This window comes from Anneissia japonica, unplaced genomic scaffold (assembly GCF_011630105.1).
Source record: "Anneissia japonica isolate Jap-2015-1 unplaced genomic scaffold, ASM1163010v1 scaffold1812_len1207588_cov181, whole genome shotgun sequence".
Classification (NCBI taxonomy): domain Eukaryota; kingdom Metazoa; phylum Echinodermata; class Crinoidea; order Comatulida; family Comatulidae; genus Anneissia; species Anneissia japonica.
This window is the reverse complement of record NW_022726379.1, coordinates 1,048,441-1,068,213: the sequence shown is the minus strand read 5'-3', so window position 1 is coordinate 1,068,213 and position 19,773 is coordinate 1,048,441. Positions and strand designations below refer to the sequence as shown.

Genomic DNA, 19,773 nt, shown 5'->3' with positions numbered 1-19,773 from the left:
ATAAAACGATCCATTCAGGCTGCCCTTTGTCCACCGACGGTGGTGGAGTACAGGAGCCCGTGCTGATTTGCTGGATACTTCCTTCACTCGCTGGAAACTTGGAATCACAATGTTGAGCTAAGTAGTAGACATAGCTTGGTGGACATCACTTTTGTTACAATTATTATTATTGGTAATGCAATTAGGCAACATTAAATAGATAGTGATTCTTTAATTATTATCTTATAAAATAGATCTCCATTAATTCACCTGCAATGAAGATAAATTTGTTACACTGTTACCAGACAATTAAACTAAGTAACTAGAAATTGCAAATTGCAAGTGAAGTGCTGCGAAGTACAACTGCATATAAATGTTCTTCGAACAAAATTATTTATGCGAGTCAAGTGAAAATAATGAATAATAAAACTACAACAAATAATATGAGATACGACCCATTGTCTATATTAGAACAATTCTCATTGGGTAACAAAGTCGTAATTTTTCATTTTTGTCAAAAAGTGTCTATAGTGTGGTGAATTATGGTTTAGGTTTTTTTTAATAAAGTTTCAAAAATTTCTATGTATGTGGAAAATGTAGTTGATTACCAAAGGTTACAATTTTTATTTTGAAGACTGCATTTTTTTATGGGGCAAGTTTCCAAGGGCGGGTTTTCTAGGGGCGACTTGACTGCCAAAGAGTGTTGCCAAAGTGCGAGCCAGCGTGTTATTTGATCACAAGTGCGAGACATATCACAAGTGTGTGAGCCAGCGAGCCATGACGTCACGGCAATAGATAGAGACGTTAGCCAGTTGTGCGAGGTATTGGATGAGATTTGTGGAGTTCAATTCAAAAAACAACTATAGGTATAATAATGAATTATTGTGATGTTAAATAGACAATGTTAGCTATCAAAGAGCGATGTTTTCATTGGGACCTTCGTCTTCAAGGCTAGGCCTATACCATCCTAGCTAGTCTAGGCCTAGAGTAGGATAAGGCTAGCGCGACATGCGGACGTTGGTACGAGTAGGTTAGTCTACAAACGTCGCCTAGATTACAAGCCCGGCAGAACGAAAGAAGGAAACTCCGCTTTTCAGTCGTCTTAGGCACTCGTTTTTTGACAAACAATGACCTTTCAGAGGTCAAATTGCTATCAAGAATATGAATTGGCTGCTTCGCAGCATTAACTTAACACTCACCTTTCCATTAACAGTAGGTGGCCTGCTTTTAAAGTGTCACTTAGCAACCAGGCAAGTCCAGTCATCCAGAAGTGACGTTCATCAGCATTGGCAGCTAAAATTATCAAATATAAAATAATTTCATTTTAATTGATGTTTAAAAAATTATGTGCATTTTATTAAAGAAAGCTAAACATAATGATTAGGTGATTGTCTTTGTCCAATTCACCCTTAGAAAGACCGCTCCCCAATATATAATAGGTTTCAGAATTTCATGGGAGTATATTTCACGCCAGCGAAATGGAAATGGAAATTGCTATTTCCATTAACATGTAGTGCCAGAAAGGCTTTATAAAAAGTACTATATCAAAACTAATAAAATGTGTTGGTTTTTACAGTTTCGCATCACCAAAACTATTTCAAATACTACAAGTTTCCTACAAGAGTCTTTAAATGCAGGTGTAAATGTAAAAGCAGTGTTCCCATCTAATCTAAGAAATAACTATAAATGAAAATAATTTAATTGTAATCTCTTAACTTGATTAAATATCTTTAAATTGATTGCAAATTTTTGTAATTTTATCTATTATGAGCAATTAATTCCAAAATTAAACTACAGTAGTGGTAACATAATCAACAAAGCCTTCTAGTTACAATCCTAATCAACATCCAATAAATTCACAAAATAGTGTCTCACTTACCAGCCAGTGAAATATTCTTCAGCCTGAACTCGGACCCATAAAATATTACAAAACACAAATTGCGATCGATCTTACGTGCCTCTTCTGACCACCTTTCAAAGTCTCTTGAATTTTTCCCAGGACGAACTTCTTTTATTTCACTAATATCAACTGAAAAATGAAACAGCTTTAACTTTTAAAACTAAAGCAAGAATTAATGACAAGAACAATAATAAACTCTCACATTATTGCTAAGCTAAAAACACCATACATTTACTTGAATTGTGATATCAACACAGTAGGTAATTTGCTCTAGGCAAGTATTATCTGACTTCAACATAAGTGAATGCTGTGTAAGAAAATGATAATAAGATCATGATGAATCAACATGAAATATGAATGATTTGAACAGATATCATGTTTCATGCACATTTAAATCTTTTCAACATAAATCTAAAAAAAAAAACATACTTGTTTAATCATCCATTGTAGTATCTATCAAAGTGAAAAAAACAAAATCCCAATATTTACGAAGGAATGTTACTGTAGAACAGGGAACAGTCTAGACAACTGTTTAAGGGGCCTCCCTACTGAGACAAAAAATGTTAGAATTGTTTGCGACAAGACACCTAAATAAATTTTTCAACACGTAAAACTCTCATTTGTTTCAGTCAGGAGAGATCTCAATTGACCTTTCCACTATGACCTGCCCCTTGGATACTGTTGCTAAGGTCCAACATGGGAACAGCGTAAAAGTATAAGCAAACACATTATATGGAGAGAACAAAGGGATCATACAAAAAAAAAACATCTTTCCACACAATGTTGAATTATTGATATTTACTATTGTCTTAGGGTACACTGGTACTGTACTTTAGGTAGTATAATCATTATCAATGTCTGCAGATTTCATCTTTCCTTCCTTCATTGGGAACAGGTCGTTAGTTGCTTAATGCTCTCTGTGTGAACCTTCGCAGAGAGGTCATATCAAATGAAGACTGCATGTTATATTCCCAAAGCTGTTATCTAACAGCTTAAGTACGGTTGTGTTGTATAACTCTCTTGGTATCTACTTGGAATAATGTTTATTTAGATTCCTTTTATATTTATATGGAAGTTATTCAATATGTAAATTGCCATCATTTGATGAATGATTGTAGTTAATTGTTACTTTCTGGCTATCAACGCAGAGCACCAAGAATTTCAGTTTCTATAGAGATTCTCTAGAAAAACGCCCTACAGTATTTTATGATAAAGATGGTTATAAAAAAATTATAATCAGACAGCATTTAAGCGAATAGTACTGCAAGTCACAACCATTATAGTAATTCATAACCTATCACCCATGTTTTTTTAGCTACAGTATATATTTTGTGCTTTGTAAATAGGCTATATTACTTTAATACGATCCAGTTCCCCAACCTTCCAATAAGTAACGTGTCAAGTTACTGGCAAATTGCATATAGACAAGTTGGAATTTAAAATTTAAGCCTAACAAACCACTAAACCACAAACTACTGTACTTGGCACAATCATCAACGTTATTGGAAGCAGTCCAATTCACAATCAAGTCGTTCTTTTTCAAGTTTTTCTTTTTTCGAGGACTGGTTTTAATGTAAAGTCAAAACTTCCTAACATTTTTGGCTTTTGCATTGATCAAATAGTGTTGTTATGGTAACAGCATACAGTACATGCTCTCCTTATCCCCATTACCACCACCACGGTCACAAAGCATAATAAAATAGAACAAGTGACTCTGCTCAATGTGTTGAGTACATTCTTAAGTTATTCTACTTTGTAATTAGTTAAACTTAAGGGGTCCATAATGCATTTTGATGGGGGGAAAATAATAAAAGTAACGAGTGACTGGTGGTGAGGAAGCTGTATATTCACCCTCTTCAGCTACATAGGGGCGAGATGGTAAATTTGTTATATTTAATGGCACCAGGCCTTCTTGTTATCTTTATAATATAGCATAGTATCTCCACCTCCTCCTAAACCAAATATACTAGTTTGCTCTGTGTTTACAATACATTATTCTGACTACATGCAGTACTGATAAAATATTTAATTTATTTTATTAGTTATTATTTTAGCAAATAAGGGAATGATCTGTTTTCAACAGTCTTACACCCCCTAAATTAGCCAACTTTTACTATTTGTTATGTGTCAAAATATACAATAAAATTAATAACAATAAATCTAAAATATTTAAATCATGTTTAGTATGAAAGAATTAGGTGCCATACAAAATTATTAATTTTTGTTGGTTGGGATTTTTGGATGCTTAGACTACTAGTGAGGTAGCTTGAAGTGACAATAAAAATAAAAAATCATGAAATTATAGCCAATGAAATAATAAACTGACAATGACATCAATACAAAAGCAACCTGTTCTTGGGAACTTTTTCAGAGTGGGAAAAAGCAAATAAATTATGACGACGTTATATCAGCGTGGAATCAACCATTTCACTTCCTGTTTCCTACTGTATAAAGGCCAACTTCACAAAAGACAATATTTTACAAAAATACATGCTGTTTTCTTGATCATTTCACCATGTCACAATGGAACACACATAGAAAAATACAAACAGTATTCTATTCAATAGAAAAGCAATCATTTCATGACTGACCAAGTTATCTTTGACTAGTAATAACAACGTATGCATCATATCTAGTCCAAAACCTGGATACTTATTATTTCTACTTTCATATTTTCAGCATGTACAGTACATAGCTATTTATAAACTAATGCATTATAAAAATACAAAATAAACTAAAAAAAAGTTTCTATAGTGCTGAATAACTAAAGGTTCTTGGACATATTGTGCTGAAGTTAGAGTAGAGTAGAGGCAGGTGGCACTGTGGAAAGGCATTTGGTTTCCAACAGAGAGGTCGGGGTGTCAAATCTGATACTGGTATACCAGTACTTATCTGCATCCTTGGGCAAAACATTTTTTCTACATTGTTTATCTACATCCAAAAGATAAAATCTATTGTCCCATGCAAAATACCAAAAAATTTGTTTATATGGATAAATTTATGAAAATACATCTGTTATAATTCTGAAGTTCAATTTTTTAAATCAAAGAGTATTTATTGTTAAAAAAAAACTTGAATCTGTTTGATTCTATTTTAAAATGTGGTCTTGAATTGGAGGTCATTTTGTAACTTGTACTTCCATACTGGTGGTCTCGGGGTCTGATAATTAGTGGGTTAGCTCAGTATTAAAAGATAGGTGGTCAGTTGGTACTGTACTTTAGGAAAAAAAAAACTGGTCTCGAATTAGAGGGGTCTCGGAATTACAGGGGTCTCGAATTGGAGGGCTGCAATTATATTATTACTGTATATCCATAGAAAGTTTTATCATAAAGTCAACAATAAAATAACAGATTTAAATTTCCTTAGGTCACCACGACTTAAAAAGATCAGGCCAAAGTACTGCAGTCTTTTTATTTCAACTCCAACGCAAAAAGCACTTTAGAATTCTCTAATGCCTCAATTGTTGTTAAGAATAAGCCATTCTGAAAAAAATGAATACTTTATGTTGTATTAACAATGGAACTAAACATTAAACAAAGGTAACAACATTATACCAATGTAAATATTACTGAATGAGAATATAGAAAAGAAAAATTTGTCAATGTTATTCATTCTGAATTTACCAAAATAATAAAAAGAATCAATACATATAAAAAAAAAACCAGTAAAAATGCCTAACAATAATCCATCTATATAGTGCAACACAATTTGGTCAAAGAGCCAATATCCCACCTATCCTTACAGCAGTGTGTTTTTTATTCACCAGTCAATTTCAAAATAATTACCTTACAAACCAATATTTTATGGAGAACAAAAAAGTGCTTCTTCAATCAAAGACTTTTCTTTTTTTCATGTTTTTTAAAGCATTTTTTTTTTTCTGTCATTATACCAAAATTAGAATGGAAATACTGGGCCCTTGGGGAACCACAGTGGCCATAGTATGGTGCCAGGTACCACATGTAATAGACACATTGTCCCTTATCTGGCCTAACTCTTATTAGGGGATTATTTTGTGGAGCCAAGCATTCACAATCCAATCAAAACCTGATGATAGCCAAGTTAGAGCCAGAGTCCTTTAACTGTAACAGGAGCTTTACCTTTCGACCAAATGAGTTCACAAGCGTTTGACTAATATTAAACTTCAACAAATGGTCATTAATGGTGCAAAGCCATTGTGCCAAACATGGTGCGTTCAAAAAATACTCGGCAAAAGCATTCCAGATAATTTCCCTGATAAGCACACGGAAATACAGTATTCAAACGTTCAACCAATTTTAAGGTACTCCTCACATACTGTGTAATGAGACTAACTGCAATAGGCGGTAGTTATTATACTTCAGCTTGTTCATGATGTGGTAAACAGAAAAGTATTTTCCAAATACTGCACTGCTATAAACTTGTCAGCTTTGTCTTTCAGACAGAATTTATCAACGTGTACCAATCTACACGCCTCGCCAAAACCACTTTCATTCTAAACTTGGTCTGAAGCATGGTTTTTAGGCCAAGTAGTCACAATGTACAGGGCTTGGGTACCTATCGTTTATATGAAGCAATTGTTGTAAGTATTAATCTTTCGGAAAAGTGTGCAACGGTAATTATTAGCAACAGGCCATTTTTTTGCATTCAAACGAGCAAAAATCCAGGGTAGTAAAGTGTGTATATGACAATAGATTCAGAATAAGCAAGACCTTGCATAGGTCGAGGTTCATACTGTACTATAAGCAGATAAGGGTGCAGGTTACTGGAAGCATACTGTATTTGGCACTACCAGTTGTAGTACCTATTGAAGGAAATAGTACTGCTGTGAATTTATGACTATGAGCTTCAATGATGTCCTAATACCACCTTGGAAGAATCTACAGTAATTTATTTGTTTAAGGCCAAATAAAATCAATTGCTAGATTCACATCATCGCCCTCATCAAATTTTGGAGCTTCATGAAAAAAATTATTACTGTATTGCTTGCTTTTTTTTTTTAAACATTTATTTTTCCATGAACACCAAAAATAATGACTATCTGAAAGAATGAAGTCAAGTTTCTGCTTCACATCATTGTTTGTGATATGATAGTGTAAATGAAAATGCACATCTACAGTACAGAATGATGTTTTACAATACCTGAAGCGAGAACATCTGAATACCACACCACTTTGTTTTCAAAGTCAGTATTTTATTTGCAAATAGAGTACTACAGTGTTACGTCACGATATCACGTGATACTACTCCGTTGCTATCGTTGCAGAATGCGTTCAACCCGACACCATTTTCGCCACTAACAAACCATAGATCCCAATTTCTAACGTAATTATTAAGATGTATCTTACTTTTTCTTTGTAAAGTTTAATTGATGATTAAATGTGTGTTTGATAAGTAATATAATGCGAGCTTTTCTGTTTTTAGTACATTTTGATGGTAATTAATATGCCTATTCCAGAAAGCCTATGTAGTCATTCAGGCGTAATGAATGGTAACCTACGTCTGTTGACAACAGAGAGCGCCGAATGGCGTCGTGACAACACGACTATGGTACCCTATAGGATTATCAGTTTTAAATTTATTGTGAATAACCTAATGCAAAGTGGATTGGATTTCTTCAGTGTGTGAGCCACATTTAATTCAATTTAATTTAATTTTTATTTAATTCATTTGAGGGCCCCAAATGATCAGCCCCGGCTGGATGGACCACCCTCACAAAATATTGTTCAAATAAATAAATAAATAAATAGGCCCACAGAAAAGTGATCTTCAATTGGAGGTGGTCTAATTGGATAGATCTTTAATTAGAGGAAGACCTGTAACAGCACATAGTTGTACAGTCAATGACCTCTTAATTTCATTAGATTGATTGATTACGAATTAATGCACCTTAAAAAAAATGTTTATTAAACTCCCACAAAATATTAATCACTTGATAGTGGCAACAGAAAATAAATTAGAACATCAATTTCAAATATATATTTATGAGTTAGCTGTCAGAATCTATATTGAAAAGATCACTTGATTTGTCAGAGGAATCATAGTTTAATAATACAGTTTAACCTAAATACCTGCTCATTTTTCTACACAAACATAGAATTGAGTGAACATATTCAAACACAGTAAAATAAGTCAATCATGATGTGATTAAATTCATCTCCAACATAGCGCAACAATTTAATCTACAATTGATTTCAGAACATTAAACTTGGGTAAAAAAAAAAATATTTTCTAGAAAAACAAATCTAACCTTGTTTATATATCCAGAAAAAACCTCCATGAACTGCTTTTACTGCTTTATGCTAATAGTTTTAATAATTACTTTTTTAATACATGTTATCGGAGATAAGAGATTTTATAGCCTAAGATGTTGTTGAGGGGCATGATAAAATTGCTGTCGGGGGTATGTGGCCCATGGGCCGCACATTGCCCATTTGTGCTTTATGGAATTGATGAGTAACATTTCCCCAAATTTATTATCTTAATATCAATCTAATAGTTTAAAATAGTGTGAAAAAAATATTTACCTTACTTTATCATTGATAATACATTCCATATTGTCTGAGGTTTATTTAATGAATCAAAACTCTTTCATTACAATCTTTTAACGAACTTAACAATAGCGAAACACATTTGGCTTTTGGGAAGTCAAAAAAAATAAAAAGAAAAAGAACGAAAAAGAAAAAATTGTCGCCCGGAAGGACACAGAAATAGAACACAGAAATCTAGAACACAGAAATTTCAAGGACCCTGTAGGGTATTGTTTTCTCGATCGGCCTACTTTCGGGCCTCCTCCCAGACCCCCTTCCGTCCCCCCTTTTAGATATCTCTGGATCCACCCCTGATTAGAAGGTTGAAATAAGCATAACGATTGACAAGTTTACTGCCAGGCATGGGAGTTCACGTCCAACAGAGTTTACTCATGACACCAAGGAGTTCACATCCACACCCATACAGTACCACTACAGTATTACACGTAAACTCGCTGGCAGTGGCTGCCAAAACACAAACTCGCGCCTTGAAGTTTTGGTGGAAAAGTCCAGCAGTAATGATCCGAAAATATTATGTTTGTTCGCATTTTATTACAGTTGACGAGAATGATTTTCATTACAGTGGCGTATGTCTTGGCATATAGGATGGGAAATTTTTCTTATACTGTATTCTACTAAACCAACCATACCTTTACCTTTTTATTTCTTGTCTGCCTTCTTCCATTTCACCTTCTCAAAAAAACCCAGGGGTAAAAAGCCTCTTGGAATTCGCGAGAGTCTCCCGGAAACAATACGGTCTCTTGCACTCCAAAAAAGCAAGCAAGAATCTCCCAGAAAATAACCCATTTCTCACAACGTCATAATATATGCATGTTTTTACTATTTTGTTATGAATTGGAAGTCAGTACCAAGGGTATTGCCTCAAAAATACAATAGGATGATTCGGCGATGGCCATTACATGACCTAACATGGAGATTCCTACTGCAGCCGTCCCTTGTTATTGCTGTAAAGATTGATTATAATTCCCAGTAAACTACAGCATACCAAACTGATTGGAAAAAAAACTTGAGAATTTTGACTTAATGGTTTGCTTATGCTGAGAAGAATACTGGCCGCAAACATTGATATTTTTCAGCAAATGTTACGCCTAGGCCCCTGCACATCTACTGCATGGCTAGGTATGCATGATGGTCTTCGACCTGCGAATTACTCTGCGATATTGGGGCTAACTAAAGTTTATGAAGGATATCACTTAAATTTTAAAGCACAATCCTAGGAGAATGCTAGGATAAGTACAATAAAGTTTTTAATATCATTTTTAATATTTTTACTGAGTTCTTGCATACAGTACATCCATTACAGTAGAACATTTTAAGAAGTTGTTCATTTTCTAGTACATTTTATTATTTAAATTTAAGTATGATGAACAGAAAGTTATGATTGTTTAAAAGTTAACCAAATGCATGGCTACAGTTTAGTTTAATTTTAGTTAGTCATTCTGAAACAAAGATTTTGGACATACACTTTAACACAGTATGTTGTGTTAAATGCTCTTTTCTTGTATAGTTGCTCTGCGGGTAAGGCAAACCATGGAGGTATTATTGAGAAGGAGATCACTCGGCAACAGATCCCTTTGACGCGACAAACCTATGTGTTCCCCGCTTTCGGATCGCGCGCGGGCGTATTGCCCTATAATTCACATTTTTTCGTTAGCAACAACTTGGCAACGACATGCATTTATACGCTTCCAGCAGAGCAGTTGTGCAATAAAACGTTTGATTTTAACTCATTAAATATCTTCATAATGAACAATGTTCCCCTGATTAGATTTTTTCGGGCTTTTGGTATGTTATTATTTGTATATTTCAGGAACAGATTCCGTAAAATATTTATGTTAAAATTACTTCTGTGTTCATTATAATTTTGTCTAAATATTGACTGGTTCGACTATAAAGCTAAGTCAGCGTAAAACTGAAAAATAGTCAGATTTTGGATTCATTTTTCGAATAGTTAACCCTCGTTAACCCTAAAATGACTTAGTTTATTATAATCCTTAATCATTTATTAATTAATATCTGTTAAAATTAGAATTGGCGAATTTTGGCTAATTTATCAAAATTGAAGTTGAAATATACTATACTTTTATAGGTCATGTAAATGTTTCATTAAAATTCAAAACTTTTCTTGGTTAAAAATATTAATATGTTTAATATTTTATGAGAGATAAATGTACCAGCTTCAAAATAGGAAAGATTGCGCAGCCATAGTGATTGACAGTATGTAGTGCGCATTGAGAAAAGAAGGTGCTCTCCATTTCGTCATGTTCAATTTTTTGGTCAACTATGCCTGCTGAAAATTTGATGGCGGGGAACACATGGGACTTCAAAGGCATCGCGCAAACGTTCTTTACGCGCTGCGGCAACTTTGATCTTGGTTCATTTACATAGCGCTGCGTGCGCGTAGCTTACCCGAGTGATCTCCTTCTCAATAATACCTCCATGGGCAAACTAAACTGCTAATAATTTTTAAGGGGCCCGTCAGCTTCATGGCGCCAACCAAACACTTGGAAGCTACCTGTCAAAGCAATGGGCAGCTACCTGATGTTGCTTGCTTGGATGTGGTCAATTTGTGACTATAGCAAAAAAAAATTATTCAAATTATTTATAAAAAATTGTTTGCATGTGCCTGCAGCCATTATTCTCAAACAGTGCTGCAGCCCATGTGCCTCATTACCGTATTTTGTTGGTACATTTTAGAAGATGAAACTGGGCGCTATGTATCCTACGGAAAAAGGTGTGACACCAAATGCGTGACCATTACATTACATTGATACATGTTGATTTTAATGTACAGTGCCACAGTCTACAATACGATTTACTCCTGAAACAAAAACGTATGGTATTGGACATGTGACTTTATAAGCAAATGTATTTTTAGCACTAAATAGGTAGTGATGGTACATAAATATATCTAAAAATACTAGTCAATGAATCCAGCTCTCTAATTGGTCAACATATTTAGCAGATTCCTCCTTTCAAACGACTTGTCCAATAGTGACTGATATATTACGTGACCAAGATAGAAACTACTTTCAACTTGAATACATTCTTGTTCATGAACTACTTTAATGGAATTTTGGTCACTGATGAAACAGCCAAAGTGGTCATTGTGTCAAAGAGTTATCATGTAAATTGGTGTCCTTCTTTCCTTCTGGGACAGTCCATATACAGCCCAGGTATTCAAACTTTCTAAGTGGTCAGTATCAATCTGTTGGGGCAACACATGGACCAACATAATTTTGTACTCAAAAATTATTCCAATCATCAAAACTCCACCCATTTAATTCATATACAACTACAGACCTATTATATAAAGGTAGGAAGACTTATGATTCTTTTTGACATCAACATGATAGGCATTATTTTGAAAAATATGACGGAGTAGATTATCTGATTAGGGTGGGCACACCATATCAAGACTCTTGTTTAACATTGCCAGACTAAGTGGCTCTCTGAATTTCACTGCACAAGCTAAGATCATCAATGTTTCTGATTCTGACTTACTTTCTGTAAATTAGAAGATTCTAAAACAAGTCATTAAAAAATAGTTTTTATTACCTGCGAAACAATAATAAACCACTCGTAATTTTTGTAATTTTCATAAATATTGTTTTGATAATATAGTTCTATAGACTGTTGCTTTCTTTTTGTTTTATCACTAAAATGTTTCATTTTAACTCTTCTACGTTTATTAATGACAGCAGCAGCAAATGTTGAGCTTTGACCTATTCATGACTGTCATTATAGGCAAGAGGTCAACAAACTTCTTTAACAAATATTTATACCCACGACATGATGTAGAAACAAAAATAGAAAATTCAGAAAAATCAGATATCTGACAATGAGAATCGATTCATAGAAAATGAAACACAAAACCTCCAAAAAAAATCATTAATCACTGTCTCTGTACGGCAATGACAGAAATGGTTTCTATAAAAACTGAACGGCTGTATACTAAGGCAGCAAACATGATAAACAGTACAATAAAGTGTTCCAACTGAATTTTTCAATGTCTTTTATTATTAAAAGAGAAGGTCCAGTGGAAAAATTAGCTTGATTGGAATTTGGAGCATTTTTTAAGGCTAACTTCAAAAATTACTACAGAAAATCACTAATATTTACCAATCCTCTATGGCCTAGTTCAAACTAAAGCATTCTGATCGTGACCCGAATCTAACTAGCTAGCGTAAATGTTGGCATCATTGTGTGTGTGAATGCCCATCGGGATAGGGCGATCGGGATAAGCCGATCAGGATTGGTTAACAGATCATGGCCACTAACGGTTAGCAAATTAACCTCGTTCTTAAACAACCCCTCAGATGCTAGCATTTTCCCATTCGCAGCAGCGTATCTTTTTATTCCTACCAACTTCCTGTTATTTTCATCCAAAATCTACAATGTTTTATCTGTCCTTCCATATTATAATTTTTATATTGTTCTTGTACTCAGTACTGTTTTTTTTTTTGTTTTTTTTTTTAAATTCCTGAAGATGAAAAGTATTAAGGTCCTCTGTTTCTGTGACTAAACACCCTTTTGTGGGTCATTCTTGATGTCATTTTCTTAATTAATGGCCCTGGGATTTAACAAATACATCAATCCCACAGTCAATCCCACAGTCAATCCCACAGTCAATCAGTCTAGCGTTACAATTTGTAGGGACTTTCCCACCATATTTTATTTACTGTTACAAATAATAATAATAATAATAATAATAATAATAATTGGTGCATCCGAAACACAAAACTTAAAGACAAATTATTACAAGATACATAAAATTAAAACTCAAAACAGCTTAAATTACTCCCTTCCTCCTTCCCCCTCCTTCACTAAAAATTCAAATGTTATCCCTCGCCACAAATAAAACTGAACAAAACACTACCCCTTAATTTCAGAAACAGTACTCTTCTTCCCTCCCCAAACAATACATTTATCCCTTCCCCTCAAAAATAACATCAAAACAGTAATGCAGGAAAGATAACAACTAAAATGAAATTGAAAAACAGAGATGAACTGTATAGTATAATTAGACCATGGATATCAAAATCTCACTGTGAAATTTCCATGCTCGTATCTTTTGCAAAACTTGTCGAAGATATTTTCATACTTTCTGCTAAGTAGCAACAATGAACAACCCAAAATATAATGGATTTTTAGGTTATCCTTGCATTAATAAATTATTTGCAATTTAGAAATTTCATCATTTTCAAAACAATGATTACCGAGTGTTTACTGAAGTAGGCTACTTAAGTATCTTAATTATTGTAAACCCCAACCTCGTTCTTTTAGTATTAATCCTCTTTATCTTTTAAGTTTTCAGTAGTTTTTGTAGTCTATTTTTGTTAGGACAAATGCTAACTTACTTCATTGTAGCTTTGTCATAATTTTGATTTAAATCAAGTATTGTTTAAAGTTTGTTAGACATTAAATTTTTTTTTTTTTTTGTATTTGATAGTGTATGGTGTTGTTATTTTACAATTGATTTTGTCAATGTGCATTTCTGTTTATAATTTAGATTAATAAGTATTTTACAATTGTATTTATGTGCCTCACAGCCTTTTGTAAGAACACCCAGTGGGTGAAAGGGTCACGTGAATAAATAAAGATTATTATTATTATTATTATTATTATTATTATTATTATTATTATTATCAGTACATATATTTTGTAGTGCTGGGCAGACTAAGGTGAAATGGCAAATATTCTCATCTGAACATAAATTTCAGAGTACATTTTGTGTTATTATTTGTTGACTATCTTGATGTTCTGAAATTTAGTGGTAGCATATTTGATCTAAGTTTAAATTTTAATGCAACCCCTCAAAGTTTGTTTTATCAATAATGTTTCATAGCTTTATGCTATCTTTCATCATGAAACCATGTTTTGAAGGAAATAACAATTCAACAGCTAAGTTAAAGATTTAAAAAATGTGTTTTGCACTCTGGCCCAATTCTGAGTTCCAGTTCTGAGTCTACTAAATTTTAATGACATTTAAAGAGAGAAATGTGTACTGATACTTACTGAAACCTTCAATACGGCCCATTTGTCGACGCCAAATCAGCTGCCTAGTCTCCATCAATACCTCAAAGGTTCTCTTTTCTGGTTTCTTTCTCTGGAAGAATTTTGTCATTACTTTCCCCATTACAAACTCTTTCTTTATGTAGTGAATGTTCTCCTCTGAGGTAAGCAGTCTAGGAGAACACTTCACCGTGTTTTCCACCACTATCACCGAGTCGGTGCTTGCACCGTTGAAACTTGCCATGTGGAATTATTGTTCCTCCACTATATGTACAAATATCAGCCTGCAATTAAAGGTTAGGTAAAGGTTCAGTAAGGTAAAGGTACAGTAAGAAGGTCGCAACCTGAAGATCTGGGCTCACAGTCTGGAGCGTCCGTCTCTCTCCCCTTTGCGTTTGGGCAAGACTGTGCAAGGCTGTGGGGGTTCACCACTCCTCCCACACTGCAGTATGTTTTACCTTCCCAGCCTACAATTCTGGTACCCATTTACAAGGTTGTAGCTAATGAAAAATAAGGGTGGGGATTTTTTTTTTTTTTATTATATTTTATTTTATTTTTATATTTTGCTTTTTTTTTAGCATTGGTAAACTCTAGATAATACAGGTGGATTTGAAGGATGGAAAGCGGGTTAATAAGGGTGGGTGGAAAGCCATGAAATTAGCTTTATAGTGGGTGGAAAACTTCAAGGCTAGGTGGCCCCGCCCACTATAACTACATCCCTGCATTTATACACCTGGGTGGAGAGAGACAAACGTAGATAAAATGTCTCATACAATTTTCCCCAACAAGTACTAGTTATCTACAGTATCCTTAGTGACCAAGTTCAGTATTAATTAAATTAATTTAAGGTACTGCAATACAAAATTATTATATTTCACCTACTACAGTAGACTATATCTACATATATTCAACTTCTTTGTTATAAAAATAAATTACATAGAAACAAAATTAACATTCCTTACACAGATACAATAACTGAAGCGGAAAAATTAATTCAATTGTTGTGAATTGAGGAAATAGTCAGGACATCTGAGCAAAATCATTCTATCTACTGTACACCAACCCTACACATGAGTGTCTCCGGCTACAGGTCGGAACCTTTTCTGAGAGGTCTTGAGCCCACACACCACTGTTGGCCCTTCCACTGGTAGGGTTAATCTATGATTCAAATTGCATTACTCCGACGTAAACAACGAGCCACAGGTCCTGGCTGTGCAACACTTTTGGGTCTGGAATTGATATACCCAAAAAAACTGTCATGTGGTATAAATCACAGACTGTAAAGCTTTCTTCCTGTTCCGCCTCTATTCCTGGATCCGCCATTGTAGTTTTTGGTGTAAATACTCACCCACCTCAGAGATTCGGTTGAATATAACAAAAATAAGTTGGTAAGAAGTATTGATAGCAAATGCGATCTACACTGACAAATTCTCAATTTGCCAAGAAAATGGCACAGCCATTTCTCAAATGTGAAACTGAATTTGTGTCAATAAATTACTGTACAAGGTTTATGATATTAAAGACTCATTTAAATTTTTCAAATATACTAAAGGCATTATGCACTTTCACCTTCTCTGGAAGCTGAACCAACTACTCACCGTCAACTGTTACTCTTTCTCAATTCAAATCTCTCACCTTTTTGATACATTTTATATATTACTGTAAATACCTAAATAATATTACGGTATTATTAAAAAAATGCAAGGACAGGGGCCTTAATAATAGGGAGTGGATATATTTACGTGACCATAAACAAATCAGTAAACGATATACTTATGTGAAATAAATAAAGCATGCGCAGTCATACTTTAAAAAACTTGCATTGTCGGTCACGTAAATTCATCAATTCTGGTTAAATGAATGTCAATGTGAGTTTCAGCGTTCGAAAATTAGCGTCGGCCCAAGCTGCGGTGCACAAACTCACCATCAGCATTAATTTAAGTAATTATAATTTTGTTTTTATTAATGTAATGTAATATCCTACAATAGTATTTAGTTTAATCATTGAATTACATTATTAAATCATTGTGCTAAATTTTCAAATAAAAGTGATATAGTATTATGAGCTGGAAATATTGTGTTCTTTTAATTTTACTTGCGTAATTTGTTGAACACACTTGACAACGTACAATATCAAACAGTATAGAACTGCAGTTGTATACTCTTTGACAATTACCAGAATACTAGGCCTACGCCAAAACAAGGAGGTTCTCTGCTAAAACTAGCACTCAATTACCACAAAATCGAAACGATATTCTTCTAGGCTAAAGCCTGTATTGTTTAGCGATAGTCAATCATCACAGAGTAATTAACATTTTAATGTTTTTATTCAAACACATTTACTGACGTCTTTAATCGCATCGAGCCCTGATCGAGTGCAAAGAACATCGAGAAAGACTACGTTAGAGAGCACGTAACCCACACTCTACAAAGTATGCTATGAAGCAAGAAGTAAACAAGGAACATGCGCATATATTTTGTAATTTATAGACAAAACAAAAAATAAGACACTATCCTATAGTACGTTGTCGCTAACAAAAACAACATTGACAGTTAATTTGAAAGAATACCATGCTGTGCAGCATGTGTCTACAAGTATGGATGCAGAGAGCATAGAATAAACAGCATTATGGTCATGATGCGAGTAGAGTGATAAGAATACAAATACATACTTATTCTAGCTCATTATCACAATGATTCAATAGTCTATTTAATGACTGAATATACTACTGTAGCAAATTTAATTACGTTAATAATAAAAATGGTAAAATTATAATTAAATACCTATTTACGAACATCAAACCTCCCTGTCGTAAACTGCTTACAAAAATTCATTCAACCAATTCGGTGATTCTCCATGTGCGTTGATTTGCTGTCAATTCGATCCTGTGTTGTTCAATTTAATGGCTTCTAAAGATTAGAAACTCCTTTAACCAAAGGATCCACTGATTATACGCAAATACTGTAGATGAGTATGGCAACTCCGAAAAATGACAGACACGAGGCCATAATTGATTCTACTTTTCATTTTTTATTTGAACATTGTCAAGAATGACACCATACTCATATTAGGGAAACTCCCTTGTTTTTACAAAAATTTGTTTGGTCAATATCTTAACATGACTATAAACATTTACACGTTTGGGGAAAATATGATTTTCATATACTGTGGATTCATGGTACAGTGGATTCATAAATTTAACTTGCCAAAAAAATGGCCTCAAGTGGTAAATCAGTAATAAGCTTGGGCACCGCTGCTTGGGCCGACGCTATTTTTGAGTGCTGAATGTTGAACGCACATTAACGTACATTTAAATAAAATTGATAAATTTACGTGACTGATAATGCAAGTTTATTAAAGTATGCTGCGCATGCATTAGGCCAAACAAAATTAATCGTTAGTTTCACGTCCCCGCCCGCACCGATTTTTGGAGCCGCATAGATTTTTTTACTAATTGCTATTTTTCTATATATAACAAAAAATGATCGTTTTTCCGTGAAAAAAATGAAATATCTCGAAGTTTTTCGAGACAACATTTCTATGAATTTACAAACAGCGACTGGATTGATAAGACTATTTTGATCGTCTCTTGTTTTTTTGTGACGGGAGGATGGTAGTCAACGGAGGTTTCTTATTCTCCGCATCAATTTTTCATCAAAGATACGAAGTCAACCGTCTGCCGATCATTCGTCCGTACTGCTGTGTAGGCCAGGCCTCAGTCCTAGCCTACCTAGACTGACACAGTACGGGTGAGCAAAGTTAAGTATTCATACATTAATTATTTTTTTCAGCTAGATGAAGGAAAGGAAGCACCACCACCTTCTAATGTTATTGAACATACAAAAGTTTTTGGGTATCACCCTTCATCAGGCATAGGTATTTTATTTTTTAAATATTGTCTATTTTTATGTATAGAGAATATTCTTTGTAACATGTTGTCGATGCCTTCAATGTCAATTGCAGTAGTTCACAGTACTTCTCTTCTTGTAAATCCTGGTACTAGTAGTACTTTAAAAAAAAAACACCTTAAAATTCACTCTTACTATCACACCTTGATTAAAATTATTGTTTTAATCAATAACTGTATTTTATGAAATATTCTTAGTTTAAATCCTTTAAAAACAATAATTGAGATGTTTATGAAAATAAAAGTGTTACAATACAATGTAGAGTGGTTGTTTTAGCTTCAATTATTGAATGCAGTGTTTTACATACCACCATTTTCTTTCATCGAAAAAATAGCAAATAATAAGGCCCCTCATCAAAAAAAATTTCAAATTCCAGACGTGAAACTAATAATAAATTTTATTTGGCCTTTATTTATTTCACATAACAGGGCTTGAAATTAACTTTTTTTCTTGGTAGCACTGCCAAAATTTTCTGGCACCCCCCAAAAAAATTTGGTAGCACAATTCATTTTTTTAGTAGCACATATTTCCCCATCCTTTTCGCATAAGTTAAAAAATTCAACCTAACTGGAAGGAAAGGGAAAGTATTTCATGGAAAGTTTCAATTGTTAGGAATATTTCTAAGAAAATTACAAATTTCTGTTAATTATAACAGATATACACAATATAAAAAAGAAAAACATGAGCAGTAATAATGTGCTAGCTAAACTGTCTAGTCAATGGACTGCCAAAATCTGCAGTTACATAAGTGGATTGATATATTGATTATAAAATTATTAATTATTATTACTGAAACATTAATTATATTTTCTGTACACTTTCTTTAAATTTTTCAGTATTTTTCTTCATTTGTGCAGGAAATTTTGAGAAAATAGGTCCGCAGAATTGCATTAACACTGCGAATGCCTATACATTGGTTACAATAGCCACCGGCCGACTTTACTGCAACATTTGCACGGAAATTCGCAGACTTATTTTTAATATGCGTGGATGGAATTTTTTCTTTATGAGATAACTCTAAATCAATTTACACATAATAATTTCAACCCAAACAGAGTTCCAGAGTTTTCACTAACATGTCGGGAGTGCTGAGATTCCAGCTCCCCACTTGTCAAAGGCCATTTAGGCTTCGTTTTAAGCCCGAAAAATTGGCATCACACAGTCGGCCGGAGACACTTCTTATTTAGGTTATAATGTAGCCTAGAACATTAGGCCTGGGCCTGTACAACTTCAGCAAAGTATCTTATACCTACATATATAACGATCTATAGTTTTATTTTCTTGTTCAATGGTTGTTTTTATTGAAAACTATTACAAAAAAAAAAAAAAAACTGGTACGCCTTCCAACTTCGAAACTTCAGTATTAATCGCCAGAGAACATCGTCACACTTCTAGTGTTTACAAAGGTTTCGTGGAGTAACATATCCCAAACATTGCAAGTTG

The 19,773-nt window shown here is 33.8% G+C and overlaps 1 protein-coding gene across 1 annotated transcript in view; it reads right to left on the bottom strand.

Moving 5' to 3' along the window:
• The window catches only part of LOC117113118 (1-phosphatidylinositol 4,5-bisphosphate phosphodiesterase gamma-1-like), a 78,202-nt gene that overhangs the window by 53,800 nt on the left and 4,629 nt on the right, over positions 1-19,773 (bottom strand). The window contains 3 exon segments of the mRNA XM_033256363.1: positions 1,179-1,272; positions 1,859-2,008; positions 14,425-14,705. Of these exon segments, the coding sequence (XP_033112254.1) occupies positions 1,179-1,272; positions 1,859-2,008; positions 14,425-14,665 (485 nt within the window). The 5' untranslated portion in view covers positions 14,666-14,705.